Source organism: Trachypithecus francoisi, unplaced genomic scaffold (genome assembly GCF_009764315.1).
Source record: "Trachypithecus francoisi isolate TF-2019V2 unplaced genomic scaffold, Tfra_2.0 Lachesis_group8, whole genome shotgun sequence".
Classification (NCBI taxonomy): Eukaryota; Metazoa; Chordata; class Mammalia; order Primates; family Cercopithecidae; genus Trachypithecus; species Trachypithecus francoisi.
This window is the reverse complement of record NW_022681473.1, coordinates 73,860,482-73,876,225: the sequence shown is the minus strand read 5'-3', so window position 1 is coordinate 73,876,225 and position 15,744 is coordinate 73,860,482. Positions and strand designations below refer to the sequence as shown.

The 15,744-nt window shown below is 36.9% G+C and overlaps 1 protein-coding gene across 9 annotated transcripts in view; it reads left to right on the top strand.

The window, feature by feature from the left end:
* Positions 1-15,744, top strand: part of DLG2 (discs large MAGUK scaffold protein 2) — a 1,315,102-nt gene that overhangs the window by 679,679 nt on the left and 619,679 nt on the right. For all 9 annotated transcript variants that reach the window (XM_033207409.1, XM_033207408.1, XM_033207419.1 and 6 more), the window contains one exon: positions 13,454-13,623. In XM_033207409.1, coding sequence (XP_033063300.1) covers positions 13,454-13,623 — 170 coding nt within the window. The remainder of the gene's footprint in view (positions 1-13,453; positions 13,624-15,744) is intronic.

The following is a 15,744-nucleotide window of genomic DNA, read 5'->3' as shown; positions in this document are numbered from 1 at the left end:
AGTATCTTTTTCATTGGCCACTGTGTCCTCAGTGCCTATACAATACCTGGTACTCTGTGGCAGGTCTTCAATGTATGTTGGTTGAATGTATGTGTGTGTGGATTGCATATATCTCTCAACTTATATTTGAGGTTTCTTATTGGTGATCAATTGTGTTTGTTTAGGCCTTGCCCTATCACTTTAGTTCTTTTTTATTTTTCTGAATGCTAAAATGCCTATGAATGATAGCCTGTTTCTTAGGGTGATTAAATTTGAATTCATTCTTTTTATACCAGGAGGAATGAGATGAGATGAGAAGACAGCATTCTTATGGGACAAGGTCACTGGAAAGGATGAGGAAAAGGTGTGGATACTGGCAGCAAAGATGCCATTGACTAACTTCCCCACCTCTAAAATTCATTCATTCTATTTGCCAAACATATATTCTGTGCCGACTGTGTTCTACCCTGCGATGCACTAAAAATACAAAAGTGAATGACAGATGATTTTATCCCTCAAGTCATAACCATAAATCAAAACTCATGATTTATAAGTGAAGATAGACATGTAAACAAAACGTTTTCTTCCTTTCCTCACTACCCACATCCAATCCATCAGCACATCTATTAGATTCTAATGAGCCCTCCATGTCTGTCCCCTTCTCTTTATCCTGACTGCCACTGGCTTAGTGCAGGCTATTATATCTTTTATCAGGGTTATATAGTAGTCTCTAACAACAATTCTTGCTTTCTTCTACCCTAACTCCAACCTACCAAATCTAATCAAGTCCACATCTCCACATTGTACCTGGAGAATTATTCTAAAACATTATTCTAGCTATAAGCAGTACAATAACTTTCCAATGATTTTAAGTTCAAGTCCAAATTATTTAACATGAAGTACCAAGACCTTCAAGACTTGATCTGTGCTCCTTACCTTCAGGCGCTAAACTGTGCCTGAAACACTTCTTCGTCTCTTTATTCACCCGGCTAACTTCTACTTGGCCTTCAGGTCTCAGCTGCCTCAGTTGCTCCAAGTTTTCCTTCACCCCCCAAAACCAAATAAGGTTCTCTTGCTATGTACTCCTGCATTACCCTATGTTTCTCTTGCCATAGCACTTATATTGAATTTTAATAGCATTTTTCCTATCTCTCTTGCTGAACTGTAAAGCTACTTCAGGATGTGCATTTGTCTTTAAAGGTACTTAACAGACAACCGAGGTCTGAAGGTGGCTAATTCAGGCAGAGAAAGAGGCCTGAACAATGAACTTGCATAATGTTTGAAGAAACTATTGATATAGCAAGAGACAGGGCTGGGGAAGTGAATAGCAATCAGATTGTTAAAAGACTTGGGTGGTATGTGAAGGTACTTGGGCTTTATCCAAAAAGGCAGGTGGATTCGATTTATGTTCCACAGAACCCTGTGATCAGTGCTACCAATAGCTCATAAGAAGCCTGTATGTGAATTGGAAAACTCATAAGAAGCCTTCATGTGCATTAGATACTCCCTTCAGCAGAGACAGCTCAGTGCCAAGGCACTTGGCTTAGAGAAAGGGTTTTGCCTGGATTTCTTTCTGCACTCACTAGCCTCTGTTCAGTCATATATAGCACGCTGACTGGATTCCTCAGAGCCCTCTGAAGGGTCACGAATGAGGCAGCAGGCCGGGCTTTGATTCTCTTTTCCTCTCTGCTGCAGAAATCACAAAAATTCTGCCTCTATTTGTTATATATAAATAATAATACATTGTGTGACTTCTAAGTAAGATTTCATTTTAATAAAGGGCTTCTTTGTTTGGATTTTTTAAATGTAGACAATGGAGAGCAATTGAGGACCATTAAATATGAGATAAAACATTCAGGCTTATATTTCAATAACACCATTGTGGCAATAAGTTGGAAGATGGAATAGAGGAGAAAAAGCTGGAGGCAAGAAGACTAGTTACAACTTTTTTCCCCAGAATCTAGGTGATTGACAATAAGGGCTAGAATTAGGTAGAATAAATGAGAGTAAAAGAAAAGGATATACTCAGGAGGCTGAGGCAGGAGTATACTTGAGCCCAGGAGTTCAAGGCTGCGCTGAGCTATGATCCTGCCACTGAACTTCAACCTGGGCCACAGAGCAAGAACCCCATCTTTAAAAATAAAAAGGGTTAGGCCAGGCGTGGTAGCTTGCACCTGTAATCTCAGCACTTTGGGAGGCTGAGGCGGGTGAATCACTTGAGCTCAGGAGTTTGTGACCAGCCTGGGCAACATGGCAAAACCCCATCTCTACAAAAAATACAAAAAAAAAAAAAAAACAAGTCAGTGTGATGGTGTACGCCTGTAGTTGCAACCACTTGGGAGGCTGAGGTAGGAGGCAGCTTGAGCCTGGAAGGCAGAAGTTTCAGTGAGTTGTGATTGTGCCACTGCACTACAGCCAGGGCGACAGAACGAGACCCTTCTCAAAATAAATAAATAAACAAACAAACAAACACAAAGTAATTAAGTAAAAATGAAAAACTTTTAAAGAAAAATATGTTAAAAATGTGATAGATTGGATGTGTAGCTAAAAGAGAAGGAAAACTCCCTTTCTGGTGATGGAATTATTTGTCTTGATAGAGAATTAAAAATGAAGTAAAGGGTTGTCTGTGGGGAAGAGATAAGATTAATTTCAGACTCTGCTCCATTTGAGATGTACTATCAACTTCCAAGTAAAGATAGGTGCCAGGCTGGGTCGACCTTGAATTTAGGTTTATAGAACACCAGAACTAGAAGAGAATTTTAAGATCACTGTACTCAAACACATAGAGAAAAAAAAAAAAATTGACTTCAACTGGAAAGTGGCAGAAACCCAGGATTAGAATTCATATCTAGCTTATAACCCAGTGTTCTTCCCACCGTGCCATGCTCCTTGTTGTTCTCAACTTTTCACTGAAATGTACATCAATATAATGCCAAATTGAATTTGAATGAGAAAATGTACAATTATGAATTCCACATATGTTGATCTACATGTATTTCTGGGATTGGAGCAGATTTGAGTAGCGGAAAATCAGGTGTCAAATCCGATTCTATGGGGGTAACAAATAAATCTACAGCTTTTTGATGAGAATCTGCCATGTATTCGCAATTAGGACATTATGTACAATAAAGCCTTGAATGATTTGGAAACATTTCATGAGGCTATGGAGTGTGAACTTGCCTTTGAATGAGGCTAGCTTTGGTTGAACATTTGAGAGACAGAAAGCAACATAAAATAAAATATAGTGGCCTGACTGGAGCAGGCAGTGAGAGGTGTAAAAAGGAGGTTGGTTTAGAAGTCATACAATGAAGCTGATTTTTTGTTATATGACAACTGTGTACCAGACATTGGTAATATAAAGACTAAACACAGTTTTAATTTTATATGTGTTACAAATCTCTCTATGAATTTAGAGGGGAAATGAAATGATAAAAGTGTTGCTTTAGGAAGTTGAACCTGGTTTTGTGTGTTTGCATGAAATGTAGAGGGGTTAATTAGCCTGGCATCAGGAAAACTAGCTAGGAAGCTACTGCAGTAATCCAGGTGGTAGCTACCAGCACCTGGTCTCTTGAAAGTTGACAGGCAGTCCTGTCAGTGGACACAGTATTGAACTGAACAGTCCCATGACCCTCTCACTTTGGAATTTCTATTCAATGTCTCTTTTTCATGTTGTACGCATTAAGTAGCCTAGCTTGAAATTTGTTAACTGGCCTCTATGCTTTTCCAGGAAAGTGCCAAAAGACCAATCACTGATGCAGAAATAGCAATTTCTGTCCCCATTGTGGAAAGCTGTGATGCTTCCCAGATGACAGCTGCAGAGAATCCTGCAAGCATTTTATATAAGGGAAATGAAGTGGCAAATAGAGAGAGGAAAAACAGTACATTCACTGTAGGAGATGGCTTCTATGGATCATAAACCCGAGTTACTCTCATTCAGAATTAGAGATGAGAGCAGAAGCCCTATTTTTAAAATGTGGAATGAAGTAGCTATCAGTTGGTCTTAGCTGAAGGAAGGGAGTCAGTAAAAGAGTTTCAGATAGAAAATGAGTGCTGGAAAATGGTTTGCATGTCCACAGCCTTACACGTTATGGCAGCTGTGGTCTTCTGGTCCAGGTTCCCTTAGAGACTTTGTTCCAAATAATGAAAAGCTGCAAATTGTGGGGTTGGGTTTGGAGTCAGAGCTCAGAACTTTTATCACATACTCAGTTGGGTCTACATAAGATTGAGTATTTCTGTTTATTTTGGAATAAATCATACATGAGCCAAGTAGAATGACCCTTCAAAACCTAGAGCAGTGGTTTTTGAAGTATGGTCTCAGTCCAGTATTACCAGGATCACCTAGGAACGTGTCAGAAATGTGAATCTTCTCTCCTGCTCTAGACCTACCGAATCAGCACCTCCGAGGGGGAAGCTCAGTGGTAATCTATGGTGTAACAAGCCCTGCCCAAAGCGTGAGAAACGTTGATCTAGATTTTGTTACTTGGCTTTACTCTACTGGTTTACAGTATGGTCCTGTACCCAACTGATGGTGGGCAACTGGGATCCATCCCTAAATAAGTCACAAAATCATTTTAACAAACCAGAGAAGTGTAGATGGTATAGGGCATGAACTTTGAGATTTCCTAGACATCATTTCCCTGTCATTACAAACCTCTTTCAGCTTTAGTTTCTACTGTGAAATGAAGGCAACAATATCTACTTTTCAGTGTTTCTATTTACATTAAAGACGATATAACATAGTATATAATACATACTTTTCCCACTATGTGCCAGGCATTATGCTATTCAAATAAAACAAATAAACTCAGTATAATGAGTGCTTTTATAAATACTGTGTTTTTATAAATTTGAATTCCTAGTTAACTTTGAATTTCAATGGAACATACTTATACTAAAATGTATTTGTTTATCTAAATAATAATTACTAATGTTTATCTGAAATTGAAATTCAACTGATTGTCCTGTATTTTTATTTGCTAGGTCTGGCAACTCTATTACTTTTTTTTACTAACACCTAGTAGAGGAACACTGAAGCAACTAACTGGGCCAAAGATGGCATCCTAGAAGATGAGATAAGCTTGAATTAAGTTGTAAAAGTGAAATAGGAATGAGCTAAGGGAGACAACACATGTAAAGTGCTGGCCACAAAGTCTGCCTATATTAATCAGAAATATTGGTTGGCAAATAAAAGACCCACCAGCTTACTTAATCAAAAGAGAGAATTAGAAGGACATTTGAAGTATCTTCTCAAACTGGACAGTTAAGCACTGGGAAGAATAGCCATGGACTGAGACACTGTCAGGCATTAGAGGAATTCCATCTTCTGTCCGAAGCCCTTACTTCTTCCTATAGATCTACTTTATTCCCCATCTTTTTGCAGATAGTCTTTTGAAATTTTACAGTCAACATGGAAGAATATGACCTCTAATATTAAGCTCTCAAGTTTCTATTTATTCTGTTCACATAGAATCTCTGAATCTCATGGTTTCATTTCCACATTCCCAAAAGCAGGGACTGGCCAGACTTGACAAGTGAACCAGGTTAAGCTGTAAATGCTTGTCACTCCTCCTACAACCATGTGGATGTTTGTTGGGAAAAAAAAGTCTAGTAGATATTACTACATTGGCACATATCAGACGCCTCTAAAACATTCCTCTTCCTTTCTTGGAAAAATGCTAAATTATGCTGATTTTTGTTCTTTTCCTTTTTAGTTTTAATAAACTAATAGCACCTAATGAGGTCAATGAAATATATAGATCATTAGGGTGAGAAGTTTCAACAAGGAAGAACCTTAACTGGTGATGGACTTTAAAGATCCCCAGTAACACTTCCGTATGATTCATAAAAGGAAGAGTAAGGTAACGGGCAGGCATAATGAAGTATATATATGATGGCAGGCCATCATGATTTGAAGTCATTTGAGTGAGTCTGTGTATGTGTGTGAGTGTGGTGGGGAGTGTATTATTTTCTCCTTCTCTCTGTGAGCATAAACTACTTGTCTGTTCTTAATAAGGTTTTAGCTTCTCTTTATTTGTTCATAACCTACTTTTAATGACTTCAGGAATAGAAGAAAAACAAGACCCTTTTCATTACTTCTGTTTTCATTATAATTGACATAAAATGTGTGGAGTTACTCCTTCTAAATAGATTCTGAGATTTTTGTTTTGTTTTGTTTTGTTTTGTTTTGTGTGGAGATGGTGTCTCACTCTGTTGCCCAGTATGGAGTGTTGTGCGGTGGCGTGGTCTTGGCTCACAGCAACCTCCACCTCCCATGTTCAAGCAATTTCCTGCCTCAGTCTCCCGAGTAGCTGGGATTACAGGTGACTGCCACCATGCCTGGCTAATTTTTTATGTTTTTAGTGGAGATGGGGTTTCACCATGTTGGCCTGGTTGGTCTCGAAAACCTGACCTCATGATACTCCCACCTTGGCCTCTCAGAGCCCTGGGATTACGGGGGGTAAAAATTTTTTAAGTGATTGATTGTTATCTTTAAGTGCATGCAGCCTAATTCCCTAGCCAGTGGTTTTTAAAAATCTGATCATGCATTTTTACACTTCATGCAACACATTAAACATTGATCAGGTTTCTTCGTGGTGTGGCCCTTTGGTTTGGAATTAATTCGTTTACTTGAAGAAAGAATACTACTGATAGAAACAGTAAAGTGCAAGGTAATTAGGGGACATTCTTCAATAACTAATAGCTAATGCAAAGTTGTTTCAGACCCTGTGACCTAACATCTACCTTTTTTTACTTTTTACTTTTTTTTTTTTTTTTTTTTTGACATGGAGTTTTGCTCTTTTTGCCCAGGCTGGAGTACAGTGGTGCAATCTCAGCTCACTGCAACCTCTGCCACCCAGGTTCAAGTGATTCTCCCGTCTCAGTCTCCTTAGTAGCTGGGATTACAGGCACCTGCCACCATGCCTGGCTAATTTTTTGTATTTTTAGCAGAGACAGGATTTCATTATGTTGGCCAGGCTGGCCGCGAACTCCTGACCTCAGGTGATCCACCTGCCTCAGTCTCCCAAAGTGCTGGGATTATAGGAGTAAGCCATGGCGCCCGGCCCCAAACACCTACTTTTGAATAAAAACTTAAGGAGGTCTGAGTGCAGTTAGTTGTGGTTGAGTTAAGTGTGCTGATCAGAATCTTTAACCAAGGCTTCCATAAAAGCTAAAGTTTGTATATCAAAACAACGATAAGTTTTACTGTGGGCAAGGGAAGGGAAATATGAAAAGAAAATTACATTGTACTTCATCAAACAAGACTTATTTAAAGCCCTAATGCTTAGGTGAATATGCATTTATTATTTTTTTCTTTTTTTAAACTTTTATTTTAGTTTCAGGGATACATGTGCGTGGTTGTTATATAGGTGAATTGCATGTCATAGGGGTTTGGTGTACAGCTTATTCTGAAACCTGTAATAAGCATAGCACCTGATAGTTAGGTTTTCAATGTTCACCTTCATGCCAACTTCAACTCTCAAGTAGGATCCAGTATCTGTTGCTCCCCTCTTTGTGTCCATATGTACTCCAAGTTTAGCTCCTACTTATATAAGTGAGAACGTGAAGTATTTGGCTTTCTGTTCTTGTGTTAGTTTGCTTAGGATAATGGCCTGCAAATCCATCTGTGTTGCTGTAAAGGACATGACCTCATTATTTTTATGGCTGTATAGTATTCCATTGTGTATATGCACCACATTTTTAAAAATCCAGTCTGCTGTTGATGGGCATTTAGATTGAGTCTATGTCTTTGCTATTGTGAATAGTGCTGTGTTGAACATATGTGTGCATATATCTTAATGGTAGAATAATTTATATTCCTTTGGATATAATACTCAATAATGGGATTGCTAGGTTGAATGGTAATTTTGTTTTAAGTTCTTGAGAAATCCTCAAACTCCTTTCCACAAGGACTGAACTAATTTACATTCCCACCAACACTGTATAAGCATTCCCTTTTCTTCACAACATTGCCAGCATCTGTTTTTTTTCTTTTTTTTTTTTTTTTTTGCCTTTTTAATAATAGTCATTCAGGTTGGTGTGAGATGTTACCCCATTGTGGTTTTGATTTGCATTTCTCTAATGATTAGTAATGTTGAGCATTTTTTCTTATGCTTGCTGGCCATGTCTGTGTCTTCTTTTGAAAAGTGTCTGTTCATGTTCTTTATGCGCTTTTTAATGGTGTTGTTTGTTTTTTGCTTGTAAATTTAAGTTCCTTATAGATTCTGGATATGAGAACTTTGTTGAATGAATAGCTTGCAAATATTTTCTCCCATTCAGCAGGTAGTCTGTTTATTCTGTTGGTAGTTTCTTTTGCTGTGCAGAAACTCTTTACTTTAATTAGGTCCCATTAGTCAATTTTTGGTTTTGTTGTAATTGCTTTTGGCATCTTCATCATGAAATCTTTGCCAGGTCCTCTGTCCAAAATAATATTTCCTAGGTTATCTTCCAGGGCTTTTATATTTTTAGGTTTTACATTTAAGTCTTTAATCCATCTTCAGATTATTTTTACAGATGGTTCAAGGAAGGGATCCAATTGCAATCTTCTGCATATGACTAGTTATTTCAGCACCATTTATTGAATAAAGAGTCCTTTGCCCATTGCTTGTTCTTGTCAATGTTGTTGAAAATCAGATGGCTGTAGATGTGCAGCATTGTTTCTAGGCTCCCTATTCTGTTCCAGTGGTCTATGTGTCTGTTTTTGTACCGGTACCTTGCTGTAAAAGCTCTATTTTTATATTTTTCTTCCTGAAAATCCCATTCATCTCTTCTCTTCCTCCCTTTCTTATACAAAATTTTAAAAACACTTTCAGCATCTTGACCATAGCTCTTTCTTTCTCCCCCTTTAGTATTTTTTCTTCACTGTAGTCCCTTTATATATTCTCTTATGCAAATGTTTCTTGTCTCTTTTTCATAATGATAGCTAACATTTTGTATGCTTACTGTTTTTCAGGCACTACGCTATGTATTTCACATGCATTCTCTCAATAACAATAACAATCAATCAATAACAATCTCGTTATCCCTATTTTCAGATGAAGAAACTGAGGCTTTGAGATATCAAGTGACTTGTCTGTAGTCACAGAGCTCCCAAGTTTCAGAGCTGTGGTGAAATCCCAAATCTATCTGGCTGTGACCAAGCCTCCCAAGCCCAGGTTGTTAGGTTCTCTGCTGTGATATATGTCCAACTGAAAAAAAAACATAAAAGTAGAAATGTGCTTTTTAAAGCACTCATAATCTCCATACCCACAAAGGACTCAAATTAAAACTTCTCTATCTTTCCTTCCAGTGTGTTTTATGTATAATATATGGAAATTTTTAAAATTTTTAACACTTACTATGACTTGGTGATCATTTTAAATGAGTTAACATACTTAAAAATGTGTAAAATCACAAATCTTATTTCAATGGCAGAAAATATTTAAGTACTTTGACAGAGTAGATATTACTTGTTACTTTAAATTATATTGTCAAAGTGGAACAAATAATTCAGTAAGTATTATTTTACTTTTCAGTGATGCTATGCCATGTTAGAAAATACTTGATTTGGTGAAAATGTAGATGTGACTCTGTGAATACGGGCTAATGATAGACTATCCTTTTTGTTTCTAAAATATTTTTGGCAAGGAATGCACCAAAATTTCTAAAGGAAATTCTAGAAAGAATATTAAAATTAATCTGTTGATATTGCAGACAATTCTGGTTTACAAGGTGAAATTGCTGCAGATGAATACTGTAGACTTATGTGTGTAACATCAAGTACTAAGAGTGAAACTGTCAACTTAATTAGATTGGTAGAGTGAGATTGGGGAGTAAGTCTGTATATGTAAACAACATTTTGATTTTTGGAGATGGGGTATCGCTTTTGTTGCCCAGGCTGGTCTTGAACTCATGACTTCATAAACCAATGTCCCTCAGAAGCATGATAAAGCCTGCATTTGTTACTGTGACAAAGTATCCTTGACTTTGAAAGCTAATTATGTACTTGTGTGCTTCAAAATGAATACAGGTGGAGGCTTTACTCACAAAGTTTATTTACTGATAAAGAGAGCAAATTAATTTTAAATAGCTATGACCCTCTAGCCAAAATCTATTTCAAGTTTCTGGGAGGAAGGGAAGTTGTGTGCCCTAGTTTGGTCTGACATACTTTCCTCTCTATTTTGAGAATTTGAATGTAAACTACCGCACCTCCCCTACAAACACCACCATTAAAAAAAAATAAACAATCAACTCTGAGTATCTGAGTATCTTTGTATCAGTAGAAGCTCTAGAAAAAGTAAAAACAGGTTGAAATTATGTCCCTGTTTTCACCAGCACTTTGACCTTGTCAGTAAAATTCCACTGTCTATAAAATGGGGATCCATACTTTATAAAGTGTTTAAGTAAGAACAAATAAGTGAAATGACTGGTTGATATTGCACATAGTATTTCCTTTAAAAATTTAAATTTCTATTCTGTTCACATTTAAACAAATACTTGAGCACATCTTTGATCCACTCGATAGCAAGAACTTGATATGTTACAATGTACACATCTCCACACATCAGCTATGGGTACTCTCCTGCATAGTACTATACAGTACAGTTACTGCTCTCACTGACTCTGGACATGCTCTCTCTCTTTTTATGGGATGCTGAAGTCCAGAAAGATAAAGTGGCCTCACTATGGTCCCACAGATGATAAAGAACTGGGACTCAAATCCAGGCCACCTGACTGCTAGTCCTAAAGCTGCCTACTTGATCCACACATTCAGGAATGAACATCTGATTTAGGCTATGATTTTGTCACACCAGTAATTGACAATTAAGGATCCCACTGTATATAAAAGGAAAAAAAATAGAGCTTGAATAGATACAGACTCCAGAAATTTTTTTAATGTCAGCCACTCCCTTCTATGAAAAGCAGTGTTTTAAGATATAATTAGTATTCTGAGCATAGGGTGATGGTAAACATTATGTTTTGCATTATCATGAGATGGCAAAATTACCCACTCTCAAAGGACCAGCTGCTGCAGGGCAGCTGGCACCCAGGATGCCTACATTCTCAAAACTATTTTAATTGGTAGTTTCCCTTTTTTTTTCTTTTTTGTCAATCAGAGAGGAAATGTATGTGTAAATCTATTAAAGCCATAGCATCTATTATGGTGAAATGACATTGCTGAATCTTAGGAAGTGAAGTATTCCATCTCAAGATTTTGAGACTGCTCTGTGTTCTTACTGAGGCAAGGGTTCCCATAACTAAATAGGTATAAAAAAGTTATGAACAAAAACAGATACAAAATTCTTCCCACATTTTTCATCTAATATTACCATGGTAGTCATCATTTTGCATTGATATACACGACATACATGAAACTATTCATCACATTAGATGTATATGGTCCTAAGAGGAAAAAACTCAAATTTTGAAATAGGAAGACCTGAAATCAAATCCAGTCTCTGCTCAAATTGCTGACAGCTTTAAACAGAGGACTTAATCACTTGGAAGTCTTCTCATTTCTATAATGTAGATAATAGGTTTTATTCCACAAACTTATAGGAAGGATCCAATGGTTGAGAATATTATAAATAAACAAATATTGCACTGCTATCAATAACAAACATTTATTAGGTGTTCATTACATAACGGGGTATGTCCTAAGTGCTTATATGTGCTTTATCTCACTTAATCTTCCCCAAAAGCCTTCCTGATAGATATTACTATTATATCCAATTTACAGATGAGAATATGATCAGGCTTAGAGAGGCTAAGGAAATCAACTATGGTTACAAACTTAGAAAATGGAGGACCCAATCATTGAACTTAGTCTTATTCTTTCACTCATAAAACAAATAATTGCTAAGGAAAGATCCCCTGAACAAAACTGGACATGGCTTGGAAGAAGGAATCGGGGAATGGCAGTTGAGTAAGCAAACCAGCCATGTTCACTGTACTGTGGCCACTGTGTAGTGAATGGATTGAAAGGTAACAAGAGAGAATCCAAGAAGGCTAGGCAGGCGTTTGTGGAGGTGATTCATGTGAGAGATGATGTTGACTTCAACCAGGGTGGTAGCAATGAAGATGAAGAAACTAGATGGATTGAGGCTATACTTGCAGGTAGAATTGACTTAGTGGTGGTGGGGGAAAAGAAGCATCAAGCAAGGGAAGCCTCTCATTTTTGACTCTGAGCAATGTGGTGATCTGAGATTGGGGACACTAGAAAGGATATGCAGAATGAGGGAAAGAAATTTTTGTAGTCTCAAGCCCTGTGCTCTTAACTGTTATTAATGTTATCACTAATTATTATCATGAAAATAAAATATATCTGGAGTCGATGGCCACATAACTTTAAATTACCTGGAATGGTTTATGGAAATGTCAAATTATTCCTTTCCATGTGAAAATGAAAAAAAAAAGAGGGAAGTTTGATGTAGAATTTGTTGCGGTTCTTAGTTTTCAAAGTAAGCACCTAGGAACAGGATTGTCTGAGGTTCTCCTTGAACTTTGTAAATCTGAACTTCAGTATTTATAATATTATAAGATGAATTGAGGTGGAGAGGAGGGTGAAGAAACACTGGAAGATAATTTGCCAGAAAGCTAACAGGCTAATTTAATTTAATTTATTATTATTATTATTTTCTTTTTTTGAGATGGAGTCTCGCTTTGTCTCCCAGGCTGGAGTATAATGGCATGATCTCGCTCACTGCAAGCTGCACCCTGGGGATTCAAGCAATTCTCCTTTCTCAGCCTCCCAAGTAGCTGGAACTACAGGCACACGCCACCATGTCCAGCTAATTTTTGTATTTTTAGTAGAGACGGGTTTCACCATATTCATCAGACTGGGCTGGTCTTGAACCCCTGACCTCAGGTGATCCAGCCACCTTGGCCTCCCAAAGTGCTGGGATTACAGGTGTGAACCACCACACCCGACCTAATAGGTTTATTTTAGATGATTGAGTCAAGTATATTTTTTCTTCTCTCTACATTTTTATATTTTTCAGGTGTTTGAAAATGATTACTTATTACTTTTATAACCAGTAAATTAAAAATTTGAGAAAATTAGTCTGTAGTTATATTTGTTATGTCTATATAGTTATATTTGTTATATCTATATAGATCATAGTAATAAGTTCTGAAAACCACTCAAATTGTGACTTTCAGTCAAACCAATTAAAATAATGATAACTTACAGAGGTCTTAAAATACTTGCCCTTCTAACTATGCCATATGTGAAGCAGTCCCAGTCAAAGTGGACTGGAGTTTAGGATGGGACCTGACCAGTAGTATAGTCAAAAGTGGCTGGGAAGAAGGCTAAGAGACTTGAGGAGTTTAACATTTTCTAGATTTCCTTCATTTGAAACATCCTTCCAAATGTAAATATTTTAAAATTTCTTAGATTCTTCATCTTCCCACTTCTTAAGGTCAGATCAACATAATAATATTCTTTAAGAAATCCTGCTAGCCACTTCTGAATCTTGACTCTTTTCCTTCTTTGCAGGGTCAATGATTGTATCTTGCGGGTGAATGAGGTTGATGTGTCGGAGGTTTCCCACAGTAAAGCGGTGGAAGCCCTCAAGGAAGCGGGGTCTATCGTTCGGCTGTATGTGCGTAGAAGACGACCTATTTTGGAGACTGTTGTGGAAATCAAACTGTTCAAAGGCCCTAAAGGTAATACAAATATAAATGACTCACAGATACTAGTGGCAAACCACCGGGCTAAAGTTTATGCCACAATACTCGTATGATGAACTCTTTAACCTCTGACATTCAGTGCTTACCAAGAGATTTAAAATGCTGTAATAGTGGTTACAAAGGGTAAAGGAAACCAGTACTCTAAATATGAACTCAGATAAGAAGGAAAGGATAGATTTATGTAGAAACGTCCTTATAAACAAAAATAATAACAGTCATCTATATTTTTCTATAAATGCTGAATCTTACTGGATGATGATAAGTTGGCTAGCATATTAATACTAATTTTTCAGATACAAATGGTAAATCATTTAGCAAAACAGTAATAAAAATAATTAAAATAATCTATACTAATATAACAATTTTTTAATAATGTTGTTGTGATATGTTTAAAGTTTGATTATATTATTGTGTGTTGTACCCAATGTTACATGACATTTTATGCTTGCAATAGCCAAAATAAGTTAAAATGTATTTTTTTTTTTGAAATGTACACGTACCTCTTGAGATTATTATAGTTACTCTGTGGAGTTGCATAAACAGATGAATTGCCACACTAATTTTTGTTTGTTTTTTTTTGTTTTGTTTTGTTTTGAGGTAGGGTCTCACTCTGTTGCCCAGGCTAGAGTGCAGTGACAGGATCATGACTCATTGAAGCCTCAAGTTCCTGGGCTCAAGTGATCCTCCCATCTCAGCCTCCCAAATAGCTGGGACTACAGGCACGCACTAGTGCATGTGGTTATTATTATTATTATTATTGGTAGAGACAGAGCCTTGCTTTGTTGCCCGGGCTGCTCTTAAACTCCTGGCCATAAGTAATCCTGCTTTGGCCTCCCAAAGTGCTGGGATTACAGGTGGGAGCCACTGTATCTGGCCCATACTAATTTTTAAGAATAATCCTTTGAGCTCTGTTCTTCAGAATGATGACATTAAGTAGTAACTTAATAGTATTTAATATTTTGGAAAAGATCTAATAATTAGCTTAACATTATTTAAATATTTTAAATGATTATGACCAAATAATCACTGTACTCTTTGAGTAAATCATTTCTCATTTCTTTAAAATCGATTTAATCTCTAATGCTATCTGACATTGAAGAAATAAGCCTACCACCTCTTCTAGGAGGCAGTAGTGGGTGGTATCTAAGATCTCAGGACTGAGTTTAAAAGCCTGGTTCAACTACTTGCTAGCAGAGTCATCTTAGTTGGGCCAACTCCCTCCTTATTAAATGAGGATCACAATGGTAGCATCAATCCATAGGATTTATGAGGATTAAGCATTTAACCAATAGCTGGCACGTGGTAAGCAATAGAGCCTGGTGGTTAAGATGCAGACTTTACAGCCCAAAGTGTCTAGATTAGTACCTTGACTCTGCAGCTCACTAGCTGTTTGGCCTTGAGCAAATTGCTTAACCTCTCTGGATCCTATTTTCTCATCTACAAAGTGCAAATAAGAATAGTACTTGCTCCTAGAGATGTTGTGAGGATTAGATTAGTTGATTCACAAAAAGTATTTCGAATAAGACCTGGCACACACTAACTAACCAACAAACATTAGCAATATATGCATGTTATCTGTACTATTATTTACTACGTATGGTTTTAAACTTTGTAACAATTGTTTGGTAATGTAATGAAAATATTCAGAGATTCCTCATGGGTTAAATTCAAATGCGTTAAAATCATAGAACTAAATCTGGGAACAAAGAAAAAAAGTGAAGCATTTTCATACCACAGTCTCTAGTGGTATGAAAGAATTTCAACCCTCACATTTACTAAAAGCATATTGCAAGGAGCTTTAAAGCCAAACAAAATGTTCATACACATTATTTCTATTAAAAATATATATTATATGTAGCTATTTCTATAATTCAATTAACTATAATTATTCAGCATAGCCCTAAGACAAATACTAATTTTAACCACTCAGCAAAGTAACATCACACATTTATAGATCTTCTGCTAGCTGAGCAACTGTTTGACCTCCAGCTGCTCAGCAGAGCACTTAAAGGCTATAGATGACTAAAACTTAATTTTATCAAGAACACATATTTTGGATTTTTATTTTTGACACTAGGCTCCAGCTGGTTTACTTCA